At 33.5% G+C, this 23,654-nt stretch overlaps 5 protein-coding genes and 1 long non-coding RNA gene across 13 annotated transcripts; 1 reads left to right on the top strand and 5 right to left on the bottom strand.

Moving 5' to 3' along the window:
• Positions 1-424: 424 nt before the first annotated feature.
• On the bottom strand, positions 425-2,569 carry LOC107896545 (uncharacterized). The gene is made up of 2 exons (XR_001683770.2): positions 2,480-2,569; positions 425-887 (listed from the first exon to the last, which is right to left on the bottom strand). It is a non-coding gene; the product is annotated as an uncharacterized lncRNA (long non-coding RNA).
• A 1,764-nt stretch (positions 2,570-4,333) lies between these two features.
• Positions 4,334-6,666, top strand: LOC107896544 (tobamovirus multiplication protein 2B). 3 transcript variants are annotated; one of them, XM_016821739.2, is made up of 6 exons: positions 4,334-4,635; positions 5,161-5,271; positions 5,406-5,471; positions 5,570-5,634; positions 6,078-6,168; positions 6,308-6,666. In XM_016821739.2, exons 1-6 carry the CDS (start codon positions 4,486-4,488, stop codon positions 6,353-6,355), a joined length of 531 nt encoding a protein of 176 aa, XP_016677228.1. In that variant the 5' UTR covers positions 4,334-4,485; the 3' UTR covers positions 6,356-6,666. The 3 variants fall into 3 exon arrangements, with proteins under 3 accessions (XP_016677228.1, XP_040933006.1, XP_016677229.1); XM_016821740.2 differs by lacking the exon at positions 5,161-5,271 and having other exon boundaries at positions 4,390-4,635; XM_041077072.1 differs by lacking the exons at positions 5,161-5,271; positions 5,406-5,471.
• Positions 6,667-6,757: 91 nt separating this feature from the next.
• LOC107896543 (type I inositol polyphosphate 5-phosphatase 2) lies at positions 6,758-10,480 on the bottom strand. 5 transcript variants are annotated; one of them, XM_016821737.2, is made up of 11 exons: positions 10,210-10,474; positions 9,936-9,981; positions 9,739-9,850; positions 9,559-9,648; positions 9,363-9,450; positions 9,160-9,264; positions 8,385-9,081; positions 8,125-8,309; positions 7,933-8,041; positions 7,713-7,861; positions 6,758-7,407 (listed from the first exon to the last, which is right to left on the bottom strand). In XM_016821737.2, exons 2-11 carry the CDS (start codon positions 9,963-9,965, stop codon positions 7,194-7,196), a joined length of 1,779 nt encoding a protein of 592 aa, XP_016677226.1. In that variant the 5' UTR covers positions 9,966-9,981; positions 10,210-10,474; the 3' UTR covers positions 6,758-7,193. The 5 variants fall into 5 exon arrangements, with proteins under 5 accessions (XP_016677226.1, XP_040933005.1, XP_016677225.1 ...); XM_041077071.1 differs by having other exon boundaries at positions 9,559-9,633; XM_016821736.1 differs by having other exon boundaries at positions 8,125-9,081; positions 9,559-9,633; positions 10,210-10,480.
• Positions 10,481-11,831: 1,351 nt separating this feature from the next.
• LOC107896541 (tobamovirus multiplication protein 2A) lies at positions 11,832-15,979 on the bottom strand. 2 transcript variants are annotated; one of them, XM_016821734.2, is made up of 7 exons: positions 15,724-15,979; positions 14,999-15,276; positions 14,230-14,329; positions 13,983-14,063; positions 13,789-13,893; positions 12,782-12,991; positions 11,832-12,267 (listed from the first exon to the last, which is right to left on the bottom strand). In XM_016821734.2, the coding sequence occupies exons 2-7, from the start codon at positions 15,229-15,231 to the stop codon at positions 12,160-12,162; spliced, it is 837 nt and encodes a 278-aa protein (XP_016677223.1). In that variant the 5' UTR covers positions 15,232-15,276; positions 15,724-15,979; the 3' UTR covers positions 11,832-12,159. The 2 variants fall into 2 exon arrangements, with proteins under 2 accessions (XP_016677223.1, XP_016677222.1); XM_016821733.2 differs by having other exon boundaries at positions 14,999-15,288; positions 15,724-15,966.
• A 1,147-nt stretch (positions 15,980-17,126) lies between these two features.
• On the bottom strand, positions 17,127-20,741 carry LOC107896539 (probable purine permease 11). The gene is made up of 3 exons (XM_016821731.2): positions 20,607-20,741; positions 18,798-18,860; positions 17,127-18,675 (listed from the first exon to the last, which is right to left on the bottom strand). Exons 2-3 carry the CDS (start codon positions 18,832-18,834, stop codon positions 17,564-17,566), a joined length of 1,149 nt encoding a protein of 382 aa, XP_016677220.1. The 5' UTR covers positions 18,835-18,860; positions 20,607-20,741; the 3' UTR covers positions 17,127-17,563.
• On the bottom strand, positions 20,555-21,145 carry LOC107896540 (putative invertase inhibitor). The gene has a single exon (XM_016821732.2). It carries the CDS (start codon positions 21,143-21,145, stop codon positions 20,555-20,557), a length of 591 nt encoding a protein of 196 aa, XP_016677221.1.
• Positions 21,146-23,654: the final 2,509 nt, after the last annotated feature.

Raw genomic sequence — 23,654 nt, 5'->3', positions numbered from 1 at the left:
CGAAGAACTAATCTATTCATATATTTTTTTTCTTTGAGTTAAGGTAATTTCACCAATTTCCCTATTTTTTTTAATTCAAGTTTTGTATTCATTAATTCAATTATTATTTAAAAAATATAAGTACCACATTGAACATTTTATGAAAATATAAGTCCCAAATGTGATATTGTCCCTATTTTTTGGATAAGTAATACAAAACATATTGCCAGAAGAATGGAAGCTGGGTCTCCTGGGTGAAAGCCAGATATCCTAACCCCTGGACCACAATGGATGATATTGAAAATTAAAGAAATTTTGAATTTAAATTTGGTCAATAACAAAAGAAAGAATCTGAAGACAGAAGAAATTTGGTTACCAAGTAACAAAATAAACAAAATTTGAGTGCGAAGATGAAAATCAGCAGGTAGCAGAGAAGACTATCAGGTTCAGAAATTTGAGTTTTTAACACAACATGGTCTCTACAAAAGTATGTTTCCTTATTTACATTGATATGGAGAGAATCACAAACGACACAAATCCACATTAGGTGTAAAAATCACACAACACTACAACAAGTTTCAGTTCTAGAAATCATTAACAGCCACTGCATGTATTAAAATCTCCATTACAATTTTGTCTCCTTTAACCTGCATGGTTCCCAAGCACAACAGAAGGCACTTGAGCATCAGGAGACGTATCGGATATCGAAATCAGTTCAGACCTATATTTTTCAGCCTTGTCGATTGCAGCCACAGTGCCATTTGCGCCATCTACGATTTTCAATGCATGATCTGAATTTGGGTCGGTATCAGGTACAGAATAAGATATCGCAATAAGCAACTCGCGAGCTAGCTCCTGAGTAAACTTTTCAGACGGTACTTTACTATCCATATAATGTCAATTTTCTCCTGCAATCGAAAACCAAGCTTGAATCTTATTTTGATTAAAGGATAAAGACAACGGTAAAGCATATACAGCTTGAACAGATTCCTGTCATTTGAAACATCATTTTGCCATTCAATTACATTCAGAAATGACACATTTCATACATAGACCCGATCTAACATCAGAGGAAACACTAAATTAGGAGTTGGGACAGTGAAAGCGAACGACATATGCATGCTTGCATTGTTCGGGCTAACTTGTGGACTAGGCGGCCATTTTATCAATGTATATAAGTACATTTTTTTATCTCATCAGCTCATGACTTATCCATTCACAATTCTATATACCGCAAATCTAATTCATAGATGGGCAGATACAAGACATCTATAAGATAAGATTAAACCCCAAAACTAGTTTTCTGAGTCCACACGCCTATTGGTGTGTTATTTCTCTGTTAATCTCAACACTGAAAAAGTAGCGACCCGTATATGAGCACATCTCTTGCCTTTGGGATAAATTACCAAGAATTATCACTACAGAATCACATGTTTCATACAAATAAGAAACAACATAACATCGATCAAAACGGTCTATTATAGCTAAAGTAGGTATAACAAGTCCAGCTACACACAACCCGTCATCAAGGTGTCAAGAGAGAGTTTGAGAAAGAACTTGGATAACCAAATTACTAGGATTCATAAGCAAGAAACTTCAAATAGAGATCTTTTTGGAAAACAAAATCATGGCAGCAATAAACAAGGCAGTGTTTCATGATCACTTTCAAATTCCTAGATTTGTCGGATCCCTATAGAAGGGTGAATTTGAAAGTTCCCTTTTTGATACAATTCCTATACAACCCATAACCCCCAAACCCTTAAGTCAAAGAATAATACACATTTGAGCGTGCTTGAACCCACTACCTCGATAGCAACAATGCCAATTGAGCTAAGAATCAATAGGCATAAATTTGAAAGTTCTATATATACATATAAATATCTCCCCACCTTCTGAAATTCATCTACCTATCATAGAAAGAATTTTCAGCTAAAAGTGACATGCTAAAGCTTTTATTCACAGCTAACAACAGAATCTAAATGTAAGATTGCAGTAAGCACATTCTCCAATGGAAATAAATTTCAAATTACAGAGTAAAACTTAAAACCCAGCAGATCAAACAGCAATTTATTGTGAAAAGAAAAAGAACATGAGTTCAAATTCCCCGTAATACCCACATCAGTTCTCCCGTCAAGCTCACGAATTTTGAATCACCAGGGAAACATCCTGCCTTCCCCTTCAACTAAAAAGAAGGAAAAAGAAACCTCCTATTTATCAACCCATACTCTAACAGTTAGTATTACAATATTTTGATTGGTTAAACTTTTCATGGCTTCACTAAACAAGAAGAAATATAGGGGTTCACAGAATTTAGAAAAACCGGTTCCTTAGGGTTTCCGATGAACCAACGGGAAAAAAAGCAGTTAAGATGATCACGGGACGAGGATCATTGTATCAGCCAATAGTAGAATTTACAGAAATAAATTTGTGAAAAAGAAAACAGAAAATAAATAATCCAAAGGGGTGTAAAATCGTAAAACAATTATCGAAAAAATCGTACCTTTTTTGGATGGTAAAAAAAAAAACTGGATAATTTGACTGTGTCTGAACAAAATCCTCCATTTTTTGGTCTTAAATGGAAGCTTTGAATATCCTCTGTTTTAAAGGAAATTACACTTTTGTCCCCCACCTGATTAATAAATAATTAAATTATTATAATACAATTTAATCTTCTTTGCATCTCCATTCACGTTTCCACTTTCTAGAAATTTTACCTCTTCGTTAAAAAAACATAATTGAAATTTAGTTTTTTTCTTCGTTAAAGATAGAAAATAATTTTTTCCTTAAAATAAAGATAAAAAATAATTTTATATTTTTTATAGTATAGGTATTAACTTGCTTATTTTGTAATAGAAATCTAAGTCGAGCTAAATTATTTATAAAAAATTAACTTAAACTTATTTTACTTTCATCTATTTATTAAAAAATTATTTATATTATATTATTTTAATATTTAATAATTTTATATATTTTTATTTTATTAAATTTTTTATATGGTCAACTTTATTTTAATGTTTATAGTAGAGTAGTATTATACATTTAGCATAAATTTATTTTTTTAATGTGTTCTAAATTATATAATATAAAGTATTATAAATTTAAAAATGAATTGAGCTAAGTTTAGACTTTAATTGTTCAAATTCAAGTCTAGTTTTATATTTTAAATGTGTTTAATTTTTTTATCCAAACTTATTTTTCGGATATAATATTTTTATTCAAATCTTCTTAAATTTTGGGCGTACTTTCGAGCCTAAAAGATAGCCTGAACCTTATACAGGTCAACTTTAGATAATGTAGTTTATATTAAAATTAATATATAATAATGCATTTTTTACTTTTCTAAAATATAAAATAAAAATAAAATTATAAAATATATCATCTACACTCGAATATTTCATCATCTTCAATTCACCAAATTTAATGAACTAACAAAAAGAATCACGAAATTATTATACTAGTATTTAAATTTTAACGTGTCACCCTTTTATATAAAGGTGAATTTATTCATCTCTGCTTCCTAAAAATAAACCCTTCTTCTTCCTTGTTAAACAAGATTGGTTATATTTTTCAGCTCTTAAACAATTACTCAAAAATCCTTTAACCTCCATAGCCAATATGACCAGGGGGAGTTTTGTCAGGGTAATAAATTCGATAACTGGGTGGAAGAGTGACGCCCAAAGTAGCACAATACCCTTTAATTTGATCACCAAACTCAGGGCTGAACCTTCCATGATTAAACATCCAATTCTTGCACTTGCTCGACATACCCTGAACCGCTTCACAGCATCCATAGCTGAGCTTTATCTTCTTTTTAACCAAGGACGCATAGATTTCATGCTCGCATCCATTTGCTTTGTTGATTTGTGCCCAACACACCCTTGGGTCTGGCATGTGTCTTTCATCCCATCCGACAACCGACAAAGCTGGTGTGATAGCTATGGCAAATGCCAATGCTAGGATAAGCAAAAGGGTCTGCTGCTGCTGCTGCTGCTGCTGTTTAAAATAACCCATTCAGGTTTATTGGAACAAAGGATAGATTTGTTTTGTTGCATGGGTTTTATGCTGGAAATTTATACTAGTTGTTAAAATTGTTGAAGGAGCTTTCAGTAATGGTGGTATATGTTACAAAATTAGACAAGTTAAAGGGATTGTGTATTTATTGCAGGTTAACGTAAGAGAGAATGTTGGTCATTTAAATGCCATTAATAAAGTAACCTGTAAGAAAAGAAAAAAAAGATAGAATTTTCACCACGAAGAAACTGTTTTCAGGGTATGAATCTTATATAATCAAAGCAAAGACGAAGATAACATTTGTAACGTAAATAATCTCCTTGTTCCTGGGCTGAAAATGGGTATTTGCTTCTTCAAAAATGGAAAAGCTCCAAGGCTAGAGTGGGCTCAGAGACTCGTATTGGGCTTTATCTCCTAACAACAGAAGTAATTGGAGTACATATTTTTTTTGTTTTCTTTAGGCTTTGTTGTGAGGTTTCTGGTTTGTTGAAGAAAATGGCAACAGCTGGAAGGGGAGGTCGAACCGTGACGGGGACGAATAGCAGAGAAGGAACAGCAAAATCAACAGTGAATGAACAGATTTCCCAGGCCGTACTGTCCACCTCTAATCTCCTTCATCTCATGCAACAGTCTTCTCCTTCTCGGGTATTTTCTTTTTCTTATTTAATACTGGCATAAGCTATCTAACAAACCATTTAATTTCCTGTTTCTGATTGTGAATTTTAATATCTTAATCAATTCTCTTTGCCCAAAGACAAAGAAAAATTACCTCTTTCTTTTCCCCCTTTGGATGTCATAGTTTGATCTTAAGTATGGGGTGCCTTAGATTCTTAGCTGGAGATGAAAGTACTGAATTTTTGGGTTGGGTTTTGTTAGATTGATACTGAGAGAATGATAACTTTTATGGGTTAATGTTAGCAGACAAAAGCTGATCATCATTTGATTTTTTTTTTTTTAAATTTTGGCCTTAGTTTTGCTCAAAAGAAAAACAGCTTCTTTTGTATCATTAGCATATATATATATAGGTTCATTGATGTGGACAATAGGCATAATCTACAAATGTTGTTATGTTTGATTCATACTATTTCTTTTTCTTAAAATTTGACCAGTTTTCAGGTCTAGCTCTCGTTTGAGGTATAATTTAGAATAGTATTTTTAGTTTAACCACAGGCAGGGAGCAAAATCGTAAATTACAGTAATCTGACAGACTCCTTGAAGAATCTGCCTTCATACAATCCTATCCATATTTTATCATATAGGTCTTCCAACGTTGCAAACTCAGTTAAGAGCTCCTGAAACTCTTGCCTAGAGAAAGATAACTTTCTTTTACGTGGTTTTTGATGTGCCTGTGCCACTTGAATCCATCTTTCAATTTTTTTTTCACCGTGATATCTTTGATTACTTTGTATCTACAGACCCAATTGATGAAACTTCCTAAAAATCTGTTGGCCAAAACTCCTACAATAAAAAATACAGGGCAGGTATATGACACTTCCAAGCTATAATAAATATACCTACACACAGTATCAATTGCAAACTTTTGTAATTTGATCTGTCTTCTCTGTTTCATTGAATGCAGATGTTAGAGCTGATGCCTAGGGCTATTTCATCACTTGATGCTCATATTGATAATGGATTACAAAGGTTGAAATCTTGTGCATCAAGGGTGTACCGTCAGTTATAGTCTGTTTGAGCATGGCATGTAGTTTTCGGCATCATTCAGTGAGCCAGTATTACTTGCAAGAAAGTTGTTAAGTTGTTGTGTTATCGTAGATTACATGTCAGGGAAAAAGGTTTGGTAATTTAATTTAGGATTTAGGAATGATGTAAACTTGCTGACACGTGTACAAGAGATGTTCCACAAGATGGTATTTAAACCCTAAATGTGAAGTAGACATTTGTTAATGCCACTCAATTAAGAAGCCATTTACTTAATTTGGTAGATAGATCCATCTTTTTCAACTGACTATACCGTGAATTATAGTCTTGTGCAGAAAAGTAGTGAATTCCCTTTGTTGCCTGTTATCACTGAGCTATAGAACTATGTTTCCCTTTTTCTTGGCTCATTTTAGTTTCTCATTTTGCAGTGTTCCACATCTGAAAACGGTAATTCAGTTACTAGAAAATATGGAAAGCAGCCAGCTTAGTTCTCTGTCTCAATCACGTCTCTCACGAGCGGTATGGCCTCTCTTGCACATTTCAGTGTTTGTGCCTTTGCACATATATAAAAATATGTAACTAGTAATTGCTCGGAAAATGCTTTAAAAGTTGTGAGTTTTCAGTTGCTTTCTCTTTCTTGAATCCCGTTTTATCCCAGGAATCTCAGCAGGCACATCAGTATCCCGAGGTTGGATCACCACCTTAAGTTCCTAGCCATACTACTGTTCTCTCAGCCATTAGTTTCTTTAATCAGGTCAAACCTTCTTGTTCATAGCTGAGAAAGATTTTAATCTGTAACTTTTGTAAACTGAGTTAGAGCAGTGTACAACTACTCCGGAGAACATGTTCCTTGTACATTAATTCTCATAATACGTCTCATTTTGCTGTCTGTTCTCATTGAATATGACAGAGAATAATTCCTCTCTGTTTTGCTTTCTCCGAAGACTGGAAACATGTTTCTACTTGCTACCTTGTAAGGACGCCGTCCAATTTTTTAAAGTAAAATGAGGTTCCCTATCATTCGTTCCAGTTATTTTTCCTTTTATTTTCTTTTGAAACTATGATCTTTCTCTCATTGTACTTTTGATATTGGCTTTGTTAAATGCGGTTCGTTAAAAGTCTTTTTATAAAAAGAATGATCTCGTAAACAAAGGCATGCAGATTATGGTATGCCAACAACTGTTATGGTACAACAAAATCTGCTGCCTAAGAGCACATGGTCGAAATACTGGTTCGACTAGAGGGAATGAGAAATTAGTAAGTACAAAACTTATCTGCAAGCTATACTTTATTTTGAGCTTTTGGAGGGCAATTGATGAGTCAATGAATGAAGTCCTACATTTATGTTGGAGGTGATGATCCACAGCGAGGCAAAGATGGCAAAGCGACATGGAACACAGCGACGGGTAGTGTGAGAATGCAAATGTGGTGACAGAACAGGAAAAGAAGGGAGTCTCAACACTTGCTGGACACAGAGCAGAACAGTCAAGGCGCTTGTTTGCTTAGTAACTCTTTGATTCTTGAGGTTGAGTGCCTGGTTTATGCTAAAGCTCTAAGTCTTCATTTTCATCAAAGAAAATCTCAGGATGGACGGCAGCAGTGCTAACATTGAGAGCCCTCTGCAACTTCCGATGGTCCAATACTTCAACTTCGAGTAAAAACATTGAACTGACAGGTCGATGATCAGAGAGTCTTATTTCTGCTCGTTGATAAGAAAGTTGTTTTATGCCTTTACCATACCAGAGTATACGATCACACCTACCAAGGTAAGCATATACAGAACTTAATTAATTATCAGTTACCACTGTGCCAGGTTTGTTGTGCTTTCAGAAACTTTGCGAAACTCTTATATCTGGTTTCTTTCTAAATTACTCAGATTTGAGTGTGAATGTTGGACACTTTATGTGTCCAACACAAGGATGTTCACTTTTTCTTAGCTTTTTCCTGTTTGTAAAGGGTTTTCAGAGGGTTATATCTCAATACTCATGTCAAGATATGGAAAAATAAGAGCCAGAGCAACATAGGTTTCTTGTCCGGGTACTTTTGTAGAAACTCATACTTACCATGCTGGAGATCTCTTCTTCTCCCCTTCTTTAGGGTTCTCGCCAACATATCTATCAAAATTCATTTCATACTTGTAGGTAGGAGGAAAGCCTATGACCCCTTCTCTCCATCCATTGAAAACGTGCCCGCTATGCAGTTCATTATGAAGCTGTGCCACAGAATCCAAGCCATTAACATCGTTTCTCTTGAAGCCATTAACAAAGTTATTGTGATACTGACCTGATCATTGTTGAGTAGTTCATCCCAGCGCTTTAGAGCAACAAGTTTTCTCACCTTAGTGTCCGACATGCTAAGACGATAGTTCAGATCCCCAAACCAAAATATCTGACTGTTGACAGAGGCCACTATTGGCACACATTAATGTTTCGGGTTGAATATATTGATAAGAAAATTGGTTGACATTTTGCTTACTCATGAGATGGGATTGTTTGTGATTTATCTGTATCAATGACAGATGAGAAACGTGTTCGTCGGATAATTTCGTACACATCGGCGTTGCGTCTTTGTTCAGCTCCATCTTTATGACCTGATGTCAAATGCGAACACACAAAGCACAGCCTGGATTGGAATAGAGTCATGCTAACAGAAACAGATCCCTGCAAAAAGCAAAATGCCATGAAGCCAACCACACATTGTAAGACATTAAAGTATGGAGAGGCATGTAACGGTACCTTGTTTCCCATGTAGCCCATAAGACCAACACCAACAGGAGAGACTTTCAAATTGTTGACATGTTTCCTCAGCCTCTTTCTCACCCATACAGATACGTAGATTCCAACCATTTGCTTGCTCACTATTCGCACATACTTTGTCCTTGACCTTCCTCTATCATTTCCATGTTCCTCGATTGCTGCTTCCAAGAAACTATCATCCTCTTCTTCAGAAAACTCATCAGATATCTCAGAGAAGGAATCAACAACTTGTTCCAGCTTCTGTTCCTCTTGCACACAAATTGAACCCAAGTTTTCAGAACTATGGTGTGATCTTCTCAATCGGCTCCCTTTTAACCCCACATCGTGAGGGTTGCAGGTGGTGAAATTGTCTGTCAGATTAAACCCAATTCTTGTTGAGCTGCTCAATGCTGTCCCCAGTTTTGGGGTTTCCTCTAATGAATGTTCAGGCCAGACATAGTCATTAGCAGTCTCCAAATACTCCAATGGCAGGGCAGCTATCTCATCTGCTAATGCATCTGCAACAGAACACGTCCTTAACACAGGAGAAGATGGGGCACTATGGCATTTATGTTCGCTTTCAGGTTCCAAAGATTTGTTCAGAGTTCTTCTAATGATTGCTTCCCATTTAGGAATTGGCCTGTTATCCTCAGCCCCCAGTACATTTCCTGCATTCAAAGGGACCACCTCCTGGAACCTGCAAATACTCAGAGTATCATATACGGATATGTGCTGAACACATGTATAAGATTGGACGGGGAAAGAAAATACTCACCCGATAATGTAAATATCTGCTAGCTGTTCGGTGCAAAGCCAGTCATCAATGATAAGATCATCACATGGAAGTCTTCCAGCAACATTCCAAGTGCCTATTGTCACCCTATAGGCAACCATGATTTGTTTCAAATAAGAAATTAAAATAGCAACACCTTAAGTTAAAGCTTACACTCTTAAGCATAAGCAATCTTGCAGGCAAACCTCACATCCTTTGTGTTTATGTACTGTACGCGCAGAGTTTCTGATTTTCCCCTCCGGTGTCTTAACCGATAAACCGTAGATGACGAATCTAAATGACAAAACATCAAAAAGAAAAACCATATGAAACAAAGTTTAGAATTGACAAATTAGTAGTAGATAACAACATAAATTCATAGTAATTAACTAAAAAAATTGCCTGAAATTTGGCTGCTGCAATCTTGGTTTTGCAGTGTGCTGTGGATATAATCCTCACCACCATTCAATTTTGAACCTTTAATGGAATAAGCTAGTGGGAGTTGCAGAAAAACATCATTGAAGAAACTGAAAATCTAAGGAAATATATGATTATGATAATGATAAATATATTATGATGTACCATCATCTTCACTCTCGGTTTCGGTTTCAGTCTCGACCTCATCTTCGCTAAAATCATACACCTTTGGCTTTATATTCAACCATTTCTTCATCACAATGGATGGCCAAAAGGCCTGAAATAGAACACAATTGACCATGTTTATCATTAAAACATTGCAGTTTAGATAAATTCACGAAACACCGAAGTTTTTTCTTTACCTCAGAACGCTTTCCCTTCCTAGTCTTCATAATCTTACATCAAAATCTGGGAAAACAGGGCTTTAGAAACTTTGATTTATAACCCATAAAACTAAAGAAAAAAAATGTCACTTTTAAGACAACAGAATTTTTAGTCCTAAACCAATCACATAAATCATCAAAGTGAACCTTGGATTCAGATGGCATGTTCTAAGACAACCACAAACACTGAATGATAAAAGAAACTATAATTGTTAAGAAAAAAAAAGGCAAAGAACAAAGAAAAACTGATCACCATTCCATCAGCAACCATGATTTGGTTAGAGTTAGATCCCACCATAGAACTTGAAATAGGTAGCTAAACAAAATTGGAGGTTGACAATGAACTCCTCAAATATACAAGTGTGAGCCAAATGGAGTAATCAAATATACCATAACATGAGCTAAATTATATCAATATAGAGTAAACCATATTGTTATACATGAAAATATATAGTAGATATTTGAATATTTGATTCATCAACTGTAACATAAGGGACCACATAATGTTTGATCACCGCACCCATATGTGAAGTTGGACGGCTCTCACTGGGTTTCAACTAAAAAGCCCCATCAGCTTTATTCTCTCACTTAAAAAGTAAATTAAAAAATACTTTTCTTATTTTATTTTGAAGGTTGTTGATTATTAGGAAAACAGCCATGCAAAGAATAAGAACATAAGTAAACAGGAAAGACAGAACAGGGAGAATAATATTAAAAATTCTTCCATTTGAACTGTTCATCTTAAAATGATTTTTTTTTCTTAATTATGTTTACATTCTGATGTAAAAAAACATGATAGACAAATAAATAATTTATATGTATGATGAAATTATGCTTAAAGGTTTTACTGTTAAGGGATTCCATTAGTTTCCAAACAACAGTACTAAATTCTCAATATTATAGCTGGAAAACATGTCAGGCCAGCTCAAAGTCCTAATCAAATAATTCCATTACATAATACTTGAGGTTAGGCAAAAATAAATAAATAAACCATAGGCTTAACCTTTTTTTATTCCTTAAATAATTATTATTCCTCTTCTCTCTTTGATCCTTTGCAGAAGTATCTATTCTCTTCTCTACTTGTTTGTCTAAAGACTGCCTATCTAGATAGATGCATGCTATGATAAACAAAATCAATTCAAAGAAGGTATTAGCTCCTAAAGTAAGAATATTTGTTTATGAGATCATTGTCTCCCAATAGAAAAGGATGCAAATGTTGGCATTTGAATCTCAAATTTATTAATTACAACCTTTTAAAAGTGATTATATAAAAGAAATGAGTTAAGCTTGGAGTTCAAGTAAATAAGAATATTATGATTTTATAAAGATGTGATTGCCACCTTCAAAGTACTGCAAAGCTTTCTTTTTCCTCCATTGCTTTCTAATTCCATCTTTTTCATGGTGATCACAACCACGAGATCATAAAGCAATTTGAACTGCATATATTCATGTTGCTTCCTTATATATACTCATTAAAATCTTATTCCAAAGTTTCCCATCACTTTTTACAGCTTTCACGTGAAAATGTTTTCACATATATATACATATATTACAGCTTTCACGTGAAAATGTTTTCATATATATATACATATATTAAAAACTTCATCTACTACTAATACTACACTGCCTTTACCCCAATGGCTCGTATATATCATATGATAATTCAATATTGGATAATAATAAACATATATATGAATGTTTGTGGAGTAGCAACTAGAATTACTCATGTTGGATCGTATTTGATTTGGATCGTATGAATGTATGTATGAATGCATGCATGCATGCATGCATGCATACATGCATAATTTCAACACTCAAGTATATTATATGCCAGTTTTTCGCATTATAAAATTCTACATACAGAAGCTCGCTCCATTAACAAGTTTGCTGCTTACTGCCATTCATAAATGAGAAGGCACAGATAAGTAAAGGGCAGAGTTGCATTCGGCTCAGGATTCAACTCATTCCCAAACCCTAACGTAGCAGTCAAATTTTACACACAAAATGGTGGTTATGCGTTTGGAAACAAACACACATGTTCTCAAGAAAAATGAATGAGTGGGGAACACATAAAGCTCCTATAGATTGTGTACAAACTCAGCAAAAACAAAATAAGACCATCATCTGAAAAATCTGAAGTTGTCACTCCATCGACAATGCAATAACCTTTCCTTCGGAAACCAACCAACCAACCAGATGATCATCACATAATGGTGCAACGGCTGCTTCCTTCTGCTGGTTGCGGAGCTGTCTGCTGGTACCTGTTTGACTCCGAAGGGTTGTAGGTGAACTCGGACGTATCCAGACCATACTGATATACATCCAGTGAAACAATATTAGAGCAACGAACAAAAGCAAAAGGTTGAGAAAAAAAGAGATGATACAGAGGAAAACAGTAAGGAGAACAAAACATGGAAATAGAAGCAAACAGGTGGTTGTGTAGGGGCTGGACTGGTTGGTAGTTGGCGGCAAGTTCAATTGGACCATCCCAAACAGGGGTCAAAGGAAGCTATTATATCAGAGTACACCAATACAGACACTACGAACATAATAAAATCTATGCACTAGGGCATTTATGGTCGGAAATATCAGCTATGGAAACACATACACTTCGTAAATGAAACATTTGATTCAAGATTTTACTATATAGACTATATGTTAATCCTAAACCCTTGATGTTTAGTGGAGTACTTGATTCAGTGACAAGATCTGAAGCCTCGAGAAAAATCAAGGCACAATGTAAGAATTGGTCTAACCAAAAATTTACCAGACAGGACAACAATATGTCTACATCAAAGAGAAGGAATTTTTGGAACAGAAATCACCTTTTCCCTCATTCGTGCACTCCAAGCATCATTTCTGCTGGGTCGTTGATCAAGGCTGCCAGTAACAGGAACACCTGTAGCTGGAACTGGTGGCCTGTTGATTAAAGACTGTCTGATTTGTTGCCTTGGTGCAATGAACTCATCATCACTGTCATGATCAGCAGGTACATTGGCGGCCCTAACCATAAGGGCTAACAAGAAAATAACAGCCTGCAAGTTAAAGTTGATTTCACACCCAAATCGGTAGAATTAATGACCAGAGAAATTATATCGGCCCAGATGTTATTCTAAGAGAGAAATCAGTGTCATTTTTCAATTGATTCAAGGCTTTATTTTGATGTATAAGAAGTACCAAGCAAAGTCACTTCAGTTCAAAGCAATAAATATCAGAATTCATCCATCAATCAATTTCTGTGCCACTATCATCCAGCAGAAAACAGAGTCATAAAACACATCGTTATCCTTTTTCATGCATCTAAAGTATCTTGTAATGCAATTTATCAACTAATTTTTTCCTTGGTGAATCATAACCCAACAGCCTCCTAAAAGTTATCTAGGACTATAATGTCATATGCAATCATCTTAACCATAATCCACACAGGAAAGAAACAAACATGCAATGTTCCCAATTAATGATAGCTGATGAAGTTTTCAAGTCTGCTTTAGTACAATTAAATTGAATGCTTTTCAACTTTAAGACTTGATTATGGAATTTAAATAAGATTTTATCTCTTTTTGTATGCTAGATATTTTTGCAACAGATAATCTACTCAGTAAGGATAGGAAAGTCCTAGACTATTCCATGCTTTGTTATCCCAAAGAATCCTATCATATTCCCCAAAGCTAACTGACGATACAAAGAAACAAATTCTGAGGGCTGAGAAAAAAAAATACAATTAGCATATTCTAAATGATCAGTTTTTTGCAAGTCAATGAGCGTGATTGTTCATGAATGTGAAGTAGTTTTCAAATCCTCGGGATTAGGGTCACAGTCATGTTACACTTACCTCTAAGACAACAATTCCGAGAGCTACCCATTTGACAATACTCCAATTTTCTTCCAGAAATTGATATATCATATCAAAATATCCTGTTTTATCCGTCGGGAGTTCCTAAAGAAATTAGCATTAATTAGATAACCAAAAACACCAGCTTCAATTAAATAGGGGAGAGAAGGGACCAAAAAGTAAGAAAAAGTTACTTCTTTCCAGCTTTTGTCGAAGAATATGAAAGCAGCACATCCCAGCTCCACCAAGATCAACAAGACCACCAACAGTGAATACTATGTTGCCTTAAGGAAACCAATCATAATTATAGAGAAGAAAAAAGATTGGAGATTAAAAAATTAGCAATTTATGAACTATTGGATTATAATGTTGTTAGGATGTTACACAATATCTATCTCTTAATTGCCATTGTGGAAAACACCGAAGAAGTAATTAGGATACACAACTCAAACAGCATAAATTCCGCGTCGAAGCTCCAATACAACCAAAACAAGATATAAAAAAGAGAACCACACCTACACCAATAAACAAATATATAAACCTGCAAAAATAGAAATTGAAAAGTTAAACACAAGAGAACATGCAGAAAATTCATATAGACTTGTGAGTGGAATAGAAATTGGACAGTTAAATAACTACTTGAATTCCTTTTGAAACTTATACACTAACAAGTAAAATACATCTAATAATCAGCATTAGATCCTTCACTAATACACACGACCATGAGAAAATAAGCGGTTAGCATACATATCACAACCAGAAAACATAATATGTGATAGAAGATGACACACAAATTACAGCTGCTCAAGCTCCAGCTTAGATGGCCTTGAACTTTGAATCAAGATCAACCCAGTCTTTCAAAACCCAGACAAAAAAAAAATGGTTAGCATTGCTCTCTCACTGCCTTGAAACTGTCCTAACCATCCTATTGGAAATGTCAAGACTAGAATACCTAGAAGGAAGCCACAAAATCATTTCGATAATGATCCCTCCAATCCATTAGGTACCAGTACATAACAACATGATCCCACCAGTATCTGGGGATCTCAGAAGCCAATTTCATTCAAGCTAGTATGACTCAATTTCAAGCACAGTGGGTCAAAGTTCAACTAACTGTAGACATTTCGTCAAAGTTCTACACACTAACATTTTTAATTCAACTAATGCAAGCATTGCTAAACTAATAAAGAAATGCGAAAAAAACTCATACCATGCTTTTGGAAGATTATCGAAAATACTAGACGAAAGAGACACGGCCATGAGCATGGGCCGACCGAGCTGTATTTGGTCAGTGCCCACAGGTGACAAAAGCATGGCAACATCAGCAGCTCTTTTGTACTCAACAAACAAGTAGATCCCATATCCAACCATTGCCAAACCAACAAGAGTCATCAAGAAGTTCAACAGCTTCAACAAGCATTCTAGGCATCCTTTACAAGCCATCCTCAACAATGATCTTTTTTATCCTCTCTATTACAGTTCTAATACCTGTTTCATCAACTTGTTCAAAGAAAAATAAAACACATTGAGACTTATATGAATAAATAAACCAACATATTGCATGAATAACTGAAATATTTATCTGGAAAGAAAAATAACAATAAAACATTTTTTGCTGATAAAAAAGCAGGAAAAAGGTAGCTTCTTTTATATAAAAGAAGAAGAAAGTATAAATTTTTTTTATATAATAAAATTCTGGAGACCACTTAAATGTACAGAATTCTAGGTTTAATTACTGGGTTTTCTAAGGAAACAAAACTGGGTTCCCAGAATTCTTGGTATCGTCAAATCCCAAACAATTTCTCAACGAAATCATCTGATTTATGCAAACGATCTTTACAAGTAAAATCAAAACCAATCCAATGCTTAAAAATATTATATAAAGAATTTCTACCTAACATCGCACGAAAAAAACAAATTGAATCAATCACTTACAGAATTTCAAATGAGGAATTCGATTGCAAGCTTGAATCTTCACGCTTTAGTAATAAAATAAAATTGATATTTTTTCTTTTAATTTCTGAGATCATTTTTGTTAAACAAGAAAGGAAGAGACTCGATAGGGGAAAAATTATATATCTTTTTGCGTATAAAGACGCTTTTTTTCAATTTTTGCTATTTTTCTTGTCATGACAGGATGGCATCGTAATTTTTCGACTTCCTTTTTCGGTGAGGTCTAAATGCCATTACTGGCCCTTTCGGTTAAAGTTGTTAGGTTATGAAAATTAGGATTAATTTCACTAGAAGTCCTCAAATTATAGACTAAATTATAATTTTTTTCCATCTATCCTTTTGTAAGTCTACCCGTCAACTTTGATATTGATCCCGGTAATGGGATGGAGCGGTGTTTTGATTGTCTCGATTCCAACTCGATTTTCACTTATAAATATTAGATATTATTTTACTTTGGATCAAAAATTTTTTAAGAAGATAAAAATTAAATTGTAATTTTTATAATAATAAAAATGTAATTTTATTATTTTAATAGTTTATATCTTTATAATTTTAAAAATTAAATTTTTTTATCATTTGTAAAGAGTTAAAAATATAATTTTATCTTTATTAATTTAAAATTTTAAAAATTTTAAAGAGTGTAAATGAAAATTTTTCAATAAAAAAATAATCCGTCCAAAACATGATGTTAAGAAAAAATGTTTCTATATGATCGTAGCAATTAACAAATTTTCAATCTTTACTCTTTTCTATTTTTCGTATAAAATAAAATTTAAATGTCAATTTGAATCTTATATAATTAAAAATATTTACTAATCTAAGTATATATATATATATTTAGAAAAGCATGTTAAATCTTTAACATCAAAACTAACGGGAAGACTTAATTGTAATATTACTTCAACTTAAGGTTTCTGCTTCTGAAGTTTAACGATTAATTTAATATTTTGGCTTATAAATTATAATCTGGGAATTAACCTTTAAAATTATTTGGTTTAAAGTGTTTATGCCCAAACTAATTCTAAGTTCAAGCTATGTGACATGTGCTCCTTTTATTTAAAATATTCATGAATTTTGTGAGCGGTGGTGACGCGAAAGGGGCTTGGGCCGAAAATTTCATGTTAGATCATTAAAAATTAGGTCTTGAAAAGAAAATAAGTATTTTTTTCCCATTTTAAAAAAGTTAACAATATTTTATGCATTACCCCTCTGGTGAAGGTTATTTAATTTCGAGAGCAAACTCTTTCACGAGTCTCTATAAAATTTAATATTTTGTTATTAAATTTACAAGTAGTTGATAAAATTTTATTAAATATCATATTTAAGTTTCAATTTTTACATATTTTTTGTGGGTATAAATCAATTGTTGGTGGGATAGATCGAAATTTGAGCAAAAATAAAACTTACGCTATGTGGTTTTGATTTATGCTTGAAATAGAATCATATACCATGTCTTAACCCTTTAAACATGAATAAGGTTGATGTAGTTGGCTATATAAATTGGGTTTGTGGAGTTAGTTAATGAAGTCATACATGCTTCATGATATGGCACATGCCGTTTTGTAATTTTTGGCTGATTCTACGAATTAGCTTCTTGTTTTATTCTAAAAAAGAACATAAAATTGTAAACTAGACACGTTTACTTGATCCTATGTGAATTTGATGAAATATCTTTCATCAATAGTTACAGTCCATCCGAATGAATCTTTAAAACATAAGATTTGATCCAATTGAGCATAGGTTGTGTAGGGTTGTTATTGGGCCCTCATCTGTAATCTGGTCATTCAATTTGCAGACTCAATTCACTTGCATATTGAAATCTTTAGACTTGGCCTGTAAGACCCAAAGAAGCTTCATTGGAATTTGCCTTCATCTTCTTCTTCACCTTGGATTTAGAATCATCCAAGTACTGTTGGTAAATGTAGGAAAGGAAACCCCAAATAGCCAACACCATAGCCACTGCCTTAATTCCATCCATCTTATCATGGAAGAATATGACAGCAAGAATGGGAACAACAGGCGAAGTCAATGTACTAATCACATTGGAGAACAAAGATGATACTTCAAATATCAATCCCAGCAAACCTATTGATGCAACCTGCCATGTCACCGCTGTGAAAATCAATGTCATCATATAGGATACTTTTCCTTCTTTATATTCCTTCATTTCCTTGGACAAACTTCTCCATTCTCCGCTCGCAAATAGCCCGACCACACACCCACAGGTGGCCACGAACGAAGGGTAGATTTGCATATCCAGGACGGCGGAGAAGGTCTCTCTTTTTATAACCTTTTCAAATGACAATTGCACCAGTGAAAGGTATAAGGAGTAGGTGGCTGATGCCCCGACGGTGCATAGGAATCCGATCACGTACTTCCCTTTGGAGACCGTCGAGGCATTCTCGGAGTCTGAATTAACTGCTAGGAGGGAAGCAGAGATGGTAAGTAAGATCACAGAGTTTAGTATAAAAGGAGAGAACTTTTGGGAATTAAGGAAGAAGGAAAAAACAGCATTGAAGGCCAACTGTGTCGCACAAAGCAGCGAATACGTCGAGACCGGAAGGTACAAAAGGCCATACGAGTACATCAAGTTATCACCCGTCAAGAGTAAGCCAAAAGCAGAGTAGAGAAAAACAAGGGTCGAAATCTTCGGTCGCCTTGCGACGGAAGTAACACTCACGGGGACAGATTTAGCAATCGGTGAGAAGTAAAACAAGAAAGGGAGCAAAATTGGGAAGCCAGCTGATTGAACAAATGTTGCCATCCATTTACTGTTCCCACCTTTATCAAAATACAATCTTCCAAGCAAAATAGCAGCAGATTGGCCAGAAATAAGAAAAAGGATGTAAGTTATTACACGAATCCACCACTTGTAATGTTTAGGTTGAGACTGATTTGTAAAAGGGATGTCTTCATCTTGGTTCTGGCCAACAACTATTACATAAACAAAGAAATTTGCAGACATGAACACTGGGGGTTTTTGCTTCAGTTCTAACAATTTTATTGAACATAAGCATGGAATAACTATGTTCCTCAAATGGTGTTTCATAACTAACCTCTTGTTTGCAGTTCAACCGTTTGAGTTTCTTCCATGAAGGTGATGCAGATAATAATAAAACCTGTATAGTTAATTGAGAGATAAAATGCCTTTTTTCTTTTTCCAGTTATTGGGAAAGAAGAAAAAGCAGTAGACAGATATAAAGATACATTGATCTGATTTAAGCTGATAATAAGATAGTGTTCAAATCATTGATGCGTTGCCAGTAAAGACACGTTGAAAGAGATGGGTTTCTTTTGTTGGCTTAGGCATAGCAAGTTGTTTGAATTTGCGGCTTGGAAACAGAGACTAGGAGCCGAAATTTTATTTTTGGTCTAAGTTGGCAACTTACTCTTTTCCAAAAAGTTGGGGGTAAAATCTCATCTTTTTAATAAGTCACAATTAATTACAATCTAATAATTACGAGAGTTAAAGAAGAGAAATGGTAAAGTTCTCTTGGTTGAAGATTCAATTTTTTATCTTAGTATAGAGTAGTTTTATAATTTGTGATCGACATCTATCCTTATAATAGTCTTATAAAATATGGAGGATTAATTATTAAATTTACTCCAGTAAATACTTTGAAATATATATATTTAGATGTTTCAACATATTAAAATTCTTTATTATAAGAAAGCTTACTCATTTTATAACTTAGTTTTCTACTTGGCCGGTTTTATTAGTTTTCTACTTAGCCGGTTTTATTGGTCAACAAATTATATAATTAAGGTCAAAATACATACTTCATCAATTTCTTGATAGGTTTTTGAGATTACATAGAGTGACAGTGTTTGATGTTGAAACCTTTCAAAATCTTGGCAATATTTCAATTGTGAATATTAAATGTTTTCAAATTTAATTTTATTTAAATTTTATTATATAAAGATTTTTTTAGAACTAATTTATCTTTAAATATATTTTTATTATGATTGTGTTTTATGATGTTTATACCAATTGTAAGTTATTTGAATATATATTGTTTAAAATTGTAATTATAGGGGTTGATTTGGACATTTACTATATCATGTCTTTTTTTTTTAAGAAATTAATTATACAAAGATAATTAAGCTAAATTTTTTAAAAGAGAATCTTCAAACAGACTAAGACCAAAACTCCCTTCACGAACTATCTTGACAAGTCTATCTACAATTTTATTCTCCTCACGAGAGATATATTAAATTTTTCAGTGTCTTACTGAGTACAAAAGTTGGTGAATTCTCCTAACAAGAGTCAAATTAGAACCTCCTAAAGATACGTCTTGAATAGGAATAACGACTTCAAGACTGTCAGTCTAAATCAGTTCATTACCATAGCCCCATTGCAGAGTAAGTTTCAAACTATCTAGAATACCCCAGAGTTCAGCGCCAACGACCGTACACATGCCCGAATATATGCTAAAATCGAAAATCCACTCCCCATTATGATTACATACAAATTCTTCAACAACAACAAACTGTCTTCAATTCTAACTAAACCATCTGTAGTTAGTTGTACACAATTCCTTGCTGAATCCGATCTCACAGCAAGGCTTCGTGAACCAAGTTTAAAAGATTTGGACGCAGAGGTTATATCATGTCATTTTCAGCAATCAATAAGATATTAAAGAAATCATATCAATAGGCAACCAACTATTATCAAGTGGATTATAAATTAGACAAATTAAAGTCTTGGAAACTATCTCCACAACCTAGATAAAATATAGGGAATATTCATAGAATTTGACTTATAATTGAAAACTAGAGGGAGCAGAGACTGTAATTCTTATGATTTAAGAAGCTATGCATGTGAAACAAGCAAGTTGACGATGCATAAAGCAACATCACATAACTGGAAAACACTGTAATTCTGTTCCGTCAATGGCGACGCTTCTTCCATATCCCCAAACCCTTCCTCACACGTAGTCGCTCCGTCCATAACCGCAGTCAACCAAGCACCAGCACTCCCATATTTGCCTTCTAAAAACGCCGCAACAGCATCCACCAGGGTGATAACCCCATCGGAGTAAAGCACATCACAGTCCCTCAAGCAAGCCGAAGCAAATGGATGACCCCACGTTTCGTTTCTCCGCAACTCTTTAATGACAGAAAGCGTGTGAGTCGCATTTTGTAAAGTTAACTCCATTGCAACTATTGCTAGACCTTGAAGGTTTGTGGTACGGCTGACTGGGATTTCCTGGAGAGATGCCGAGCAGAACGTGTAGTTGAAAACGGTAGATTTATCGGAACATGTTTTGCAGGTTTTGTTGATTAAATCAACGGAGAACGTTCTTGTTGCAGAGATTTCATCATAAGGAGTCCATAAAAAGAGGAAGAGAAACAAGAAGAAGAAGCAGAATGATAAGACAGACACGTGCCAATGCCGCAGCATGTTTTTTCCTTAGCTGTTGTTCTGTTGTTGTCAGTCCTGTTCCTGCATCATGTAATAAAATCTATCTATATATAATTGGATAATGATTAGCAGGGATGGCAAAAAGAAAATTAAGTATTCAACAACCCGATAGGATTTAAAAAAAAAAAAAACCGGTTTGGGAAATGTTGGGCATGTATAATTCAAAATTGATCAGTTTCGTCGGGGCTCCGGAATTATTACAAAATAGGAAATATATTATTTTAATTAAGAATGATAATAATATAAAATTATGACTAATGTTACTATATATCATTTTCACTCAAATCATAACACATAATTAAAATAATATGAAAAATCAATTGAATCATTTTCCTAAAATAATTTTTTAAAATTAAATTATATATCAGATGCATTAATGATATATTTAATTTTTTACACGAAAATTGTGACAAATCGATACGAAGTTTAGTATAGTATTCATTTTCAATGTTAGGTTTAGGTTATAGCCAATTTTCAAAACATACTCCGATAACATTTTGGGTCGACAAAAAAAAAAACTGCCCCATCAGATGCTGCCACTGTTTCTAATGGTTAGAAATTTTGTTTTCCAAGGAAGCTTCCTATAAGTAGCTCAAAAGTAATTGATTCATTTTGTACCAGAAAAAAGGAACAAAACTATTCTCCGAAGATCCAGTGATATGGGAAACATGAAGAAGCTTATGATATAGTTGAAAAGCTCACATCTCACATTGTGGAAAATGTGAAGGAAAGTTCAATGGTATCATCCAAAACCAAAAAACAGTAACTAAAAATGCTCTCATCAATGAGCTTTATATTTTTAAGCCAAAGAGTTTAATTTTGTCACAAAGTGCATCTGTTTTATGGCATGGTGGAACCCTTGATGTACTTGAATTTCTTAGTGAGAATTTTAAGTTGAAACCTTTCACTTTTTTCCCCTTTTGTGTTATTTCAAATTTTTAAGAAATTTCCTTGTTTCCCTTAATATGTACCACATAAAATGCCAAACTCATCAACATTTTTGATCCATTGTAATGGTGCTATTCTATGGGGAAAAGGCAATATTTAAATATATATATAAATTTAAATATATATGTTCAACTAATTAAAATATAAAATCAAATCAGTCTAAAGCATAATAGACAATTAATGGGAAAAAAAAACTTATATATCATAAATCTACATTCTTAAACTTGAATATACTTAAAGTCTGACACACTCAAATCCACGTCCTCTTACCTCTTTTATATTTATTACATCCAAATATCTTTTCTTTTTAATTCTGTAATCTAATTAAAAATTTTAACCCAAGTAACCTGGACATGAATTGGGCTTTAAAGGTTTGCTCCATGGGCTGATTCAATGAGGCAGCCTCCATTAACTGTGGGTCATGAAATTTAACTCAAATAGTCCGCCCCAAGCCCTGCCCTTAGATCTTATTAGTTTCAACGTAGATTAGGGAGAGAAAGAAACAGTTAATGTTCACCAGTTACAAGCGATCCAATATTTTTGTTTACATGGTTGACAAAAAATCTTTTAAAAAATACAAAAAATTAGGAAAGATAAAAAAGAAAATTTGTATTTTAATTTGAGTCATGAATTTAATTTGATTTAATAAATAAAAATTGTATAAAAAATAATAAGTTTTATGTAATTTGATATCTAAATAAAAATAATAAATTTGTAAATCTGAATCTACTTTTTCATCAATCAAATCATTAACTTTTTTATACGATATAAATTTAATTTGACACATTCACGAACTACACTATTATAAAGACGAATTTAAGAATTAAACCTTAATATTAAAGACAGATATACTTTTTTTCAAACAATGAACCAACTACTTGAATTCATTAATTATATAATTTTAAATTCATACTATTGATATAGATCTTAATAGAAGTATATAGTAGATAAATTGATAAACCTTGGACAACAGTGGAACATGTACCAAACTCCATTGTTGAGACAAAAAGTTGTGGAAAGTAGTTGCAATAAGCATAAACCAAAAAAGAGGGACATTTATCAGTAGAAAGCTAACAATGTGGCTTGCTTCCATGGTGGATCCCAACAATAACTTGGAGAACAACGGACGTTATATAAAATCTAGATGTAAAAACAAGCGTAACTCAATTCTGAAATGAAAAAAAAGGGAGAGGTTAGACGTAAACTGAAAAAAATTAATATGTTAAAATAAAATACGAAATGAAATTGAAACAAGGCTAATAAAATAGAAATAAGTAATAATAAATCGAGTTGAGGCTCGAATTTCATAGATAATATAGATAGTGTTGTCTATAATGAAGGGATTTTTAAGCTCAACCAACTTATTTTTAAAATAATAAGTGGATAAATAAAAATATATGACCCCTAAAATGGTAAATTTTTTAATTTAGGTTATTTATAATTTATAAAATTTTAAATTAATAATGATAACATTGTATTTTACCATTTCAAAAATAATAAAATTTTGATTTAACTCTTTAAAAATTAAAAAAAATATAAG

The sequence above is a fragment of the Gossypium hirsutum genome, chromosome A09, assembly GCF_007990345.1.
Source record: "Gossypium hirsutum isolate 1008001.06 chromosome A09, Gossypium_hirsutum_v2.1, whole genome shotgun sequence".
Classification (NCBI taxonomy): domain Eukaryota; kingdom Viridiplantae; phylum Streptophyta; class Magnoliopsida; order Malvales; family Malvaceae; genus Gossypium; species Gossypium hirsutum.
The sequence above is the reverse complement of the archived record's forward strand: the minus strand, read 5'-3'. Positions and strand labels throughout refer to the sequence as shown.

Excerpts from the sequence above, each read along its gene's own strand:
- LOC107896541 (XM_016821734.2), bottom strand. The coding sequence starts at position 15,231 with ATGGCTTGTAAAGGATGCCTAGAATGCTTGTTGAAGCTGTTGAACTTC. Across the intron at positions 14,064-14,229 it reads ATTTATGCTGTTTGAGTTGT|TATTCACTGTTGGTGGTCTT; the intron begins GTATCCTAATTA and ends AAGGCAACATAG. Across the intron at positions 12,992-13,788 it reads TCGGAATTGTTGTCTTAGAG|GCTGTTATTTTCTTGTTAGC; the intron begins GTAAGTGTAACA and ends TTTAACTTGCAG.
- LOC107896543 (XM_016821735.2), bottom strand. The coding sequence starts at position 9,965 with ATGAAGACTAGGAAGGGAAAGCGTTCTGAG. Across the intron at positions 9,451-9,558 it reads TTGCAGCAGCCAAATTTCAG|ATTCGTCATCTACGGTTTAT; the intron begins GCAATTTTTTTA and ends TTTGTCATTTAG. Across the intron at positions 7,408-7,712 it reads AAGAAGAGATCTCCAGCATG|GTGTGATCGTATACTCTGGT; the intron begins GTAAGTATGAGT and ends TTACCTTGGTAG.
- LOC107896539 (XM_016821731.2), bottom strand. The coding sequence starts at position 18,834 with ATGGAAGAAACTCAAACGGTTGAACTGCAAACAAGAG. Across the intron at positions 18,676-18,797 it reads GGTTGAACTGCAAACAAGAG|TTGTTGGCCAGAACCAAGAT; the intron begins GTTAGTTATGAA and ends TTTATGTAATAG.
- LOC107896544 (XM_016821739.2), top strand. The coding sequence starts at position 4,486 with ATGGCAACAGCTGGAAGGGGAGGTCGAACCGTGACGGGGACGAATAGC. Across the intron at positions 5,272-5,405 it reads CTTCCAACGTTGCAAACTCA|ACCCAATTGATGAAACTTCC; the intron begins GTTAAGAGCTCC and ends TTGTATCTACAG. Across the intron at positions 6,169-6,307 it reads AATCACGTCTCTCACGAGCG|GAATCTCAGCAGGCACATCA; the intron begins GTATGGCCTCTC and ends GTTTTATCCCAG.
- LOC107896540 (XM_016821732.2), bottom strand. The coding sequence starts at position 21,145 with ATGCTGCGGCATTGGCACGTGTCTGTCTTATCATTCTGCTTCTTCTTC.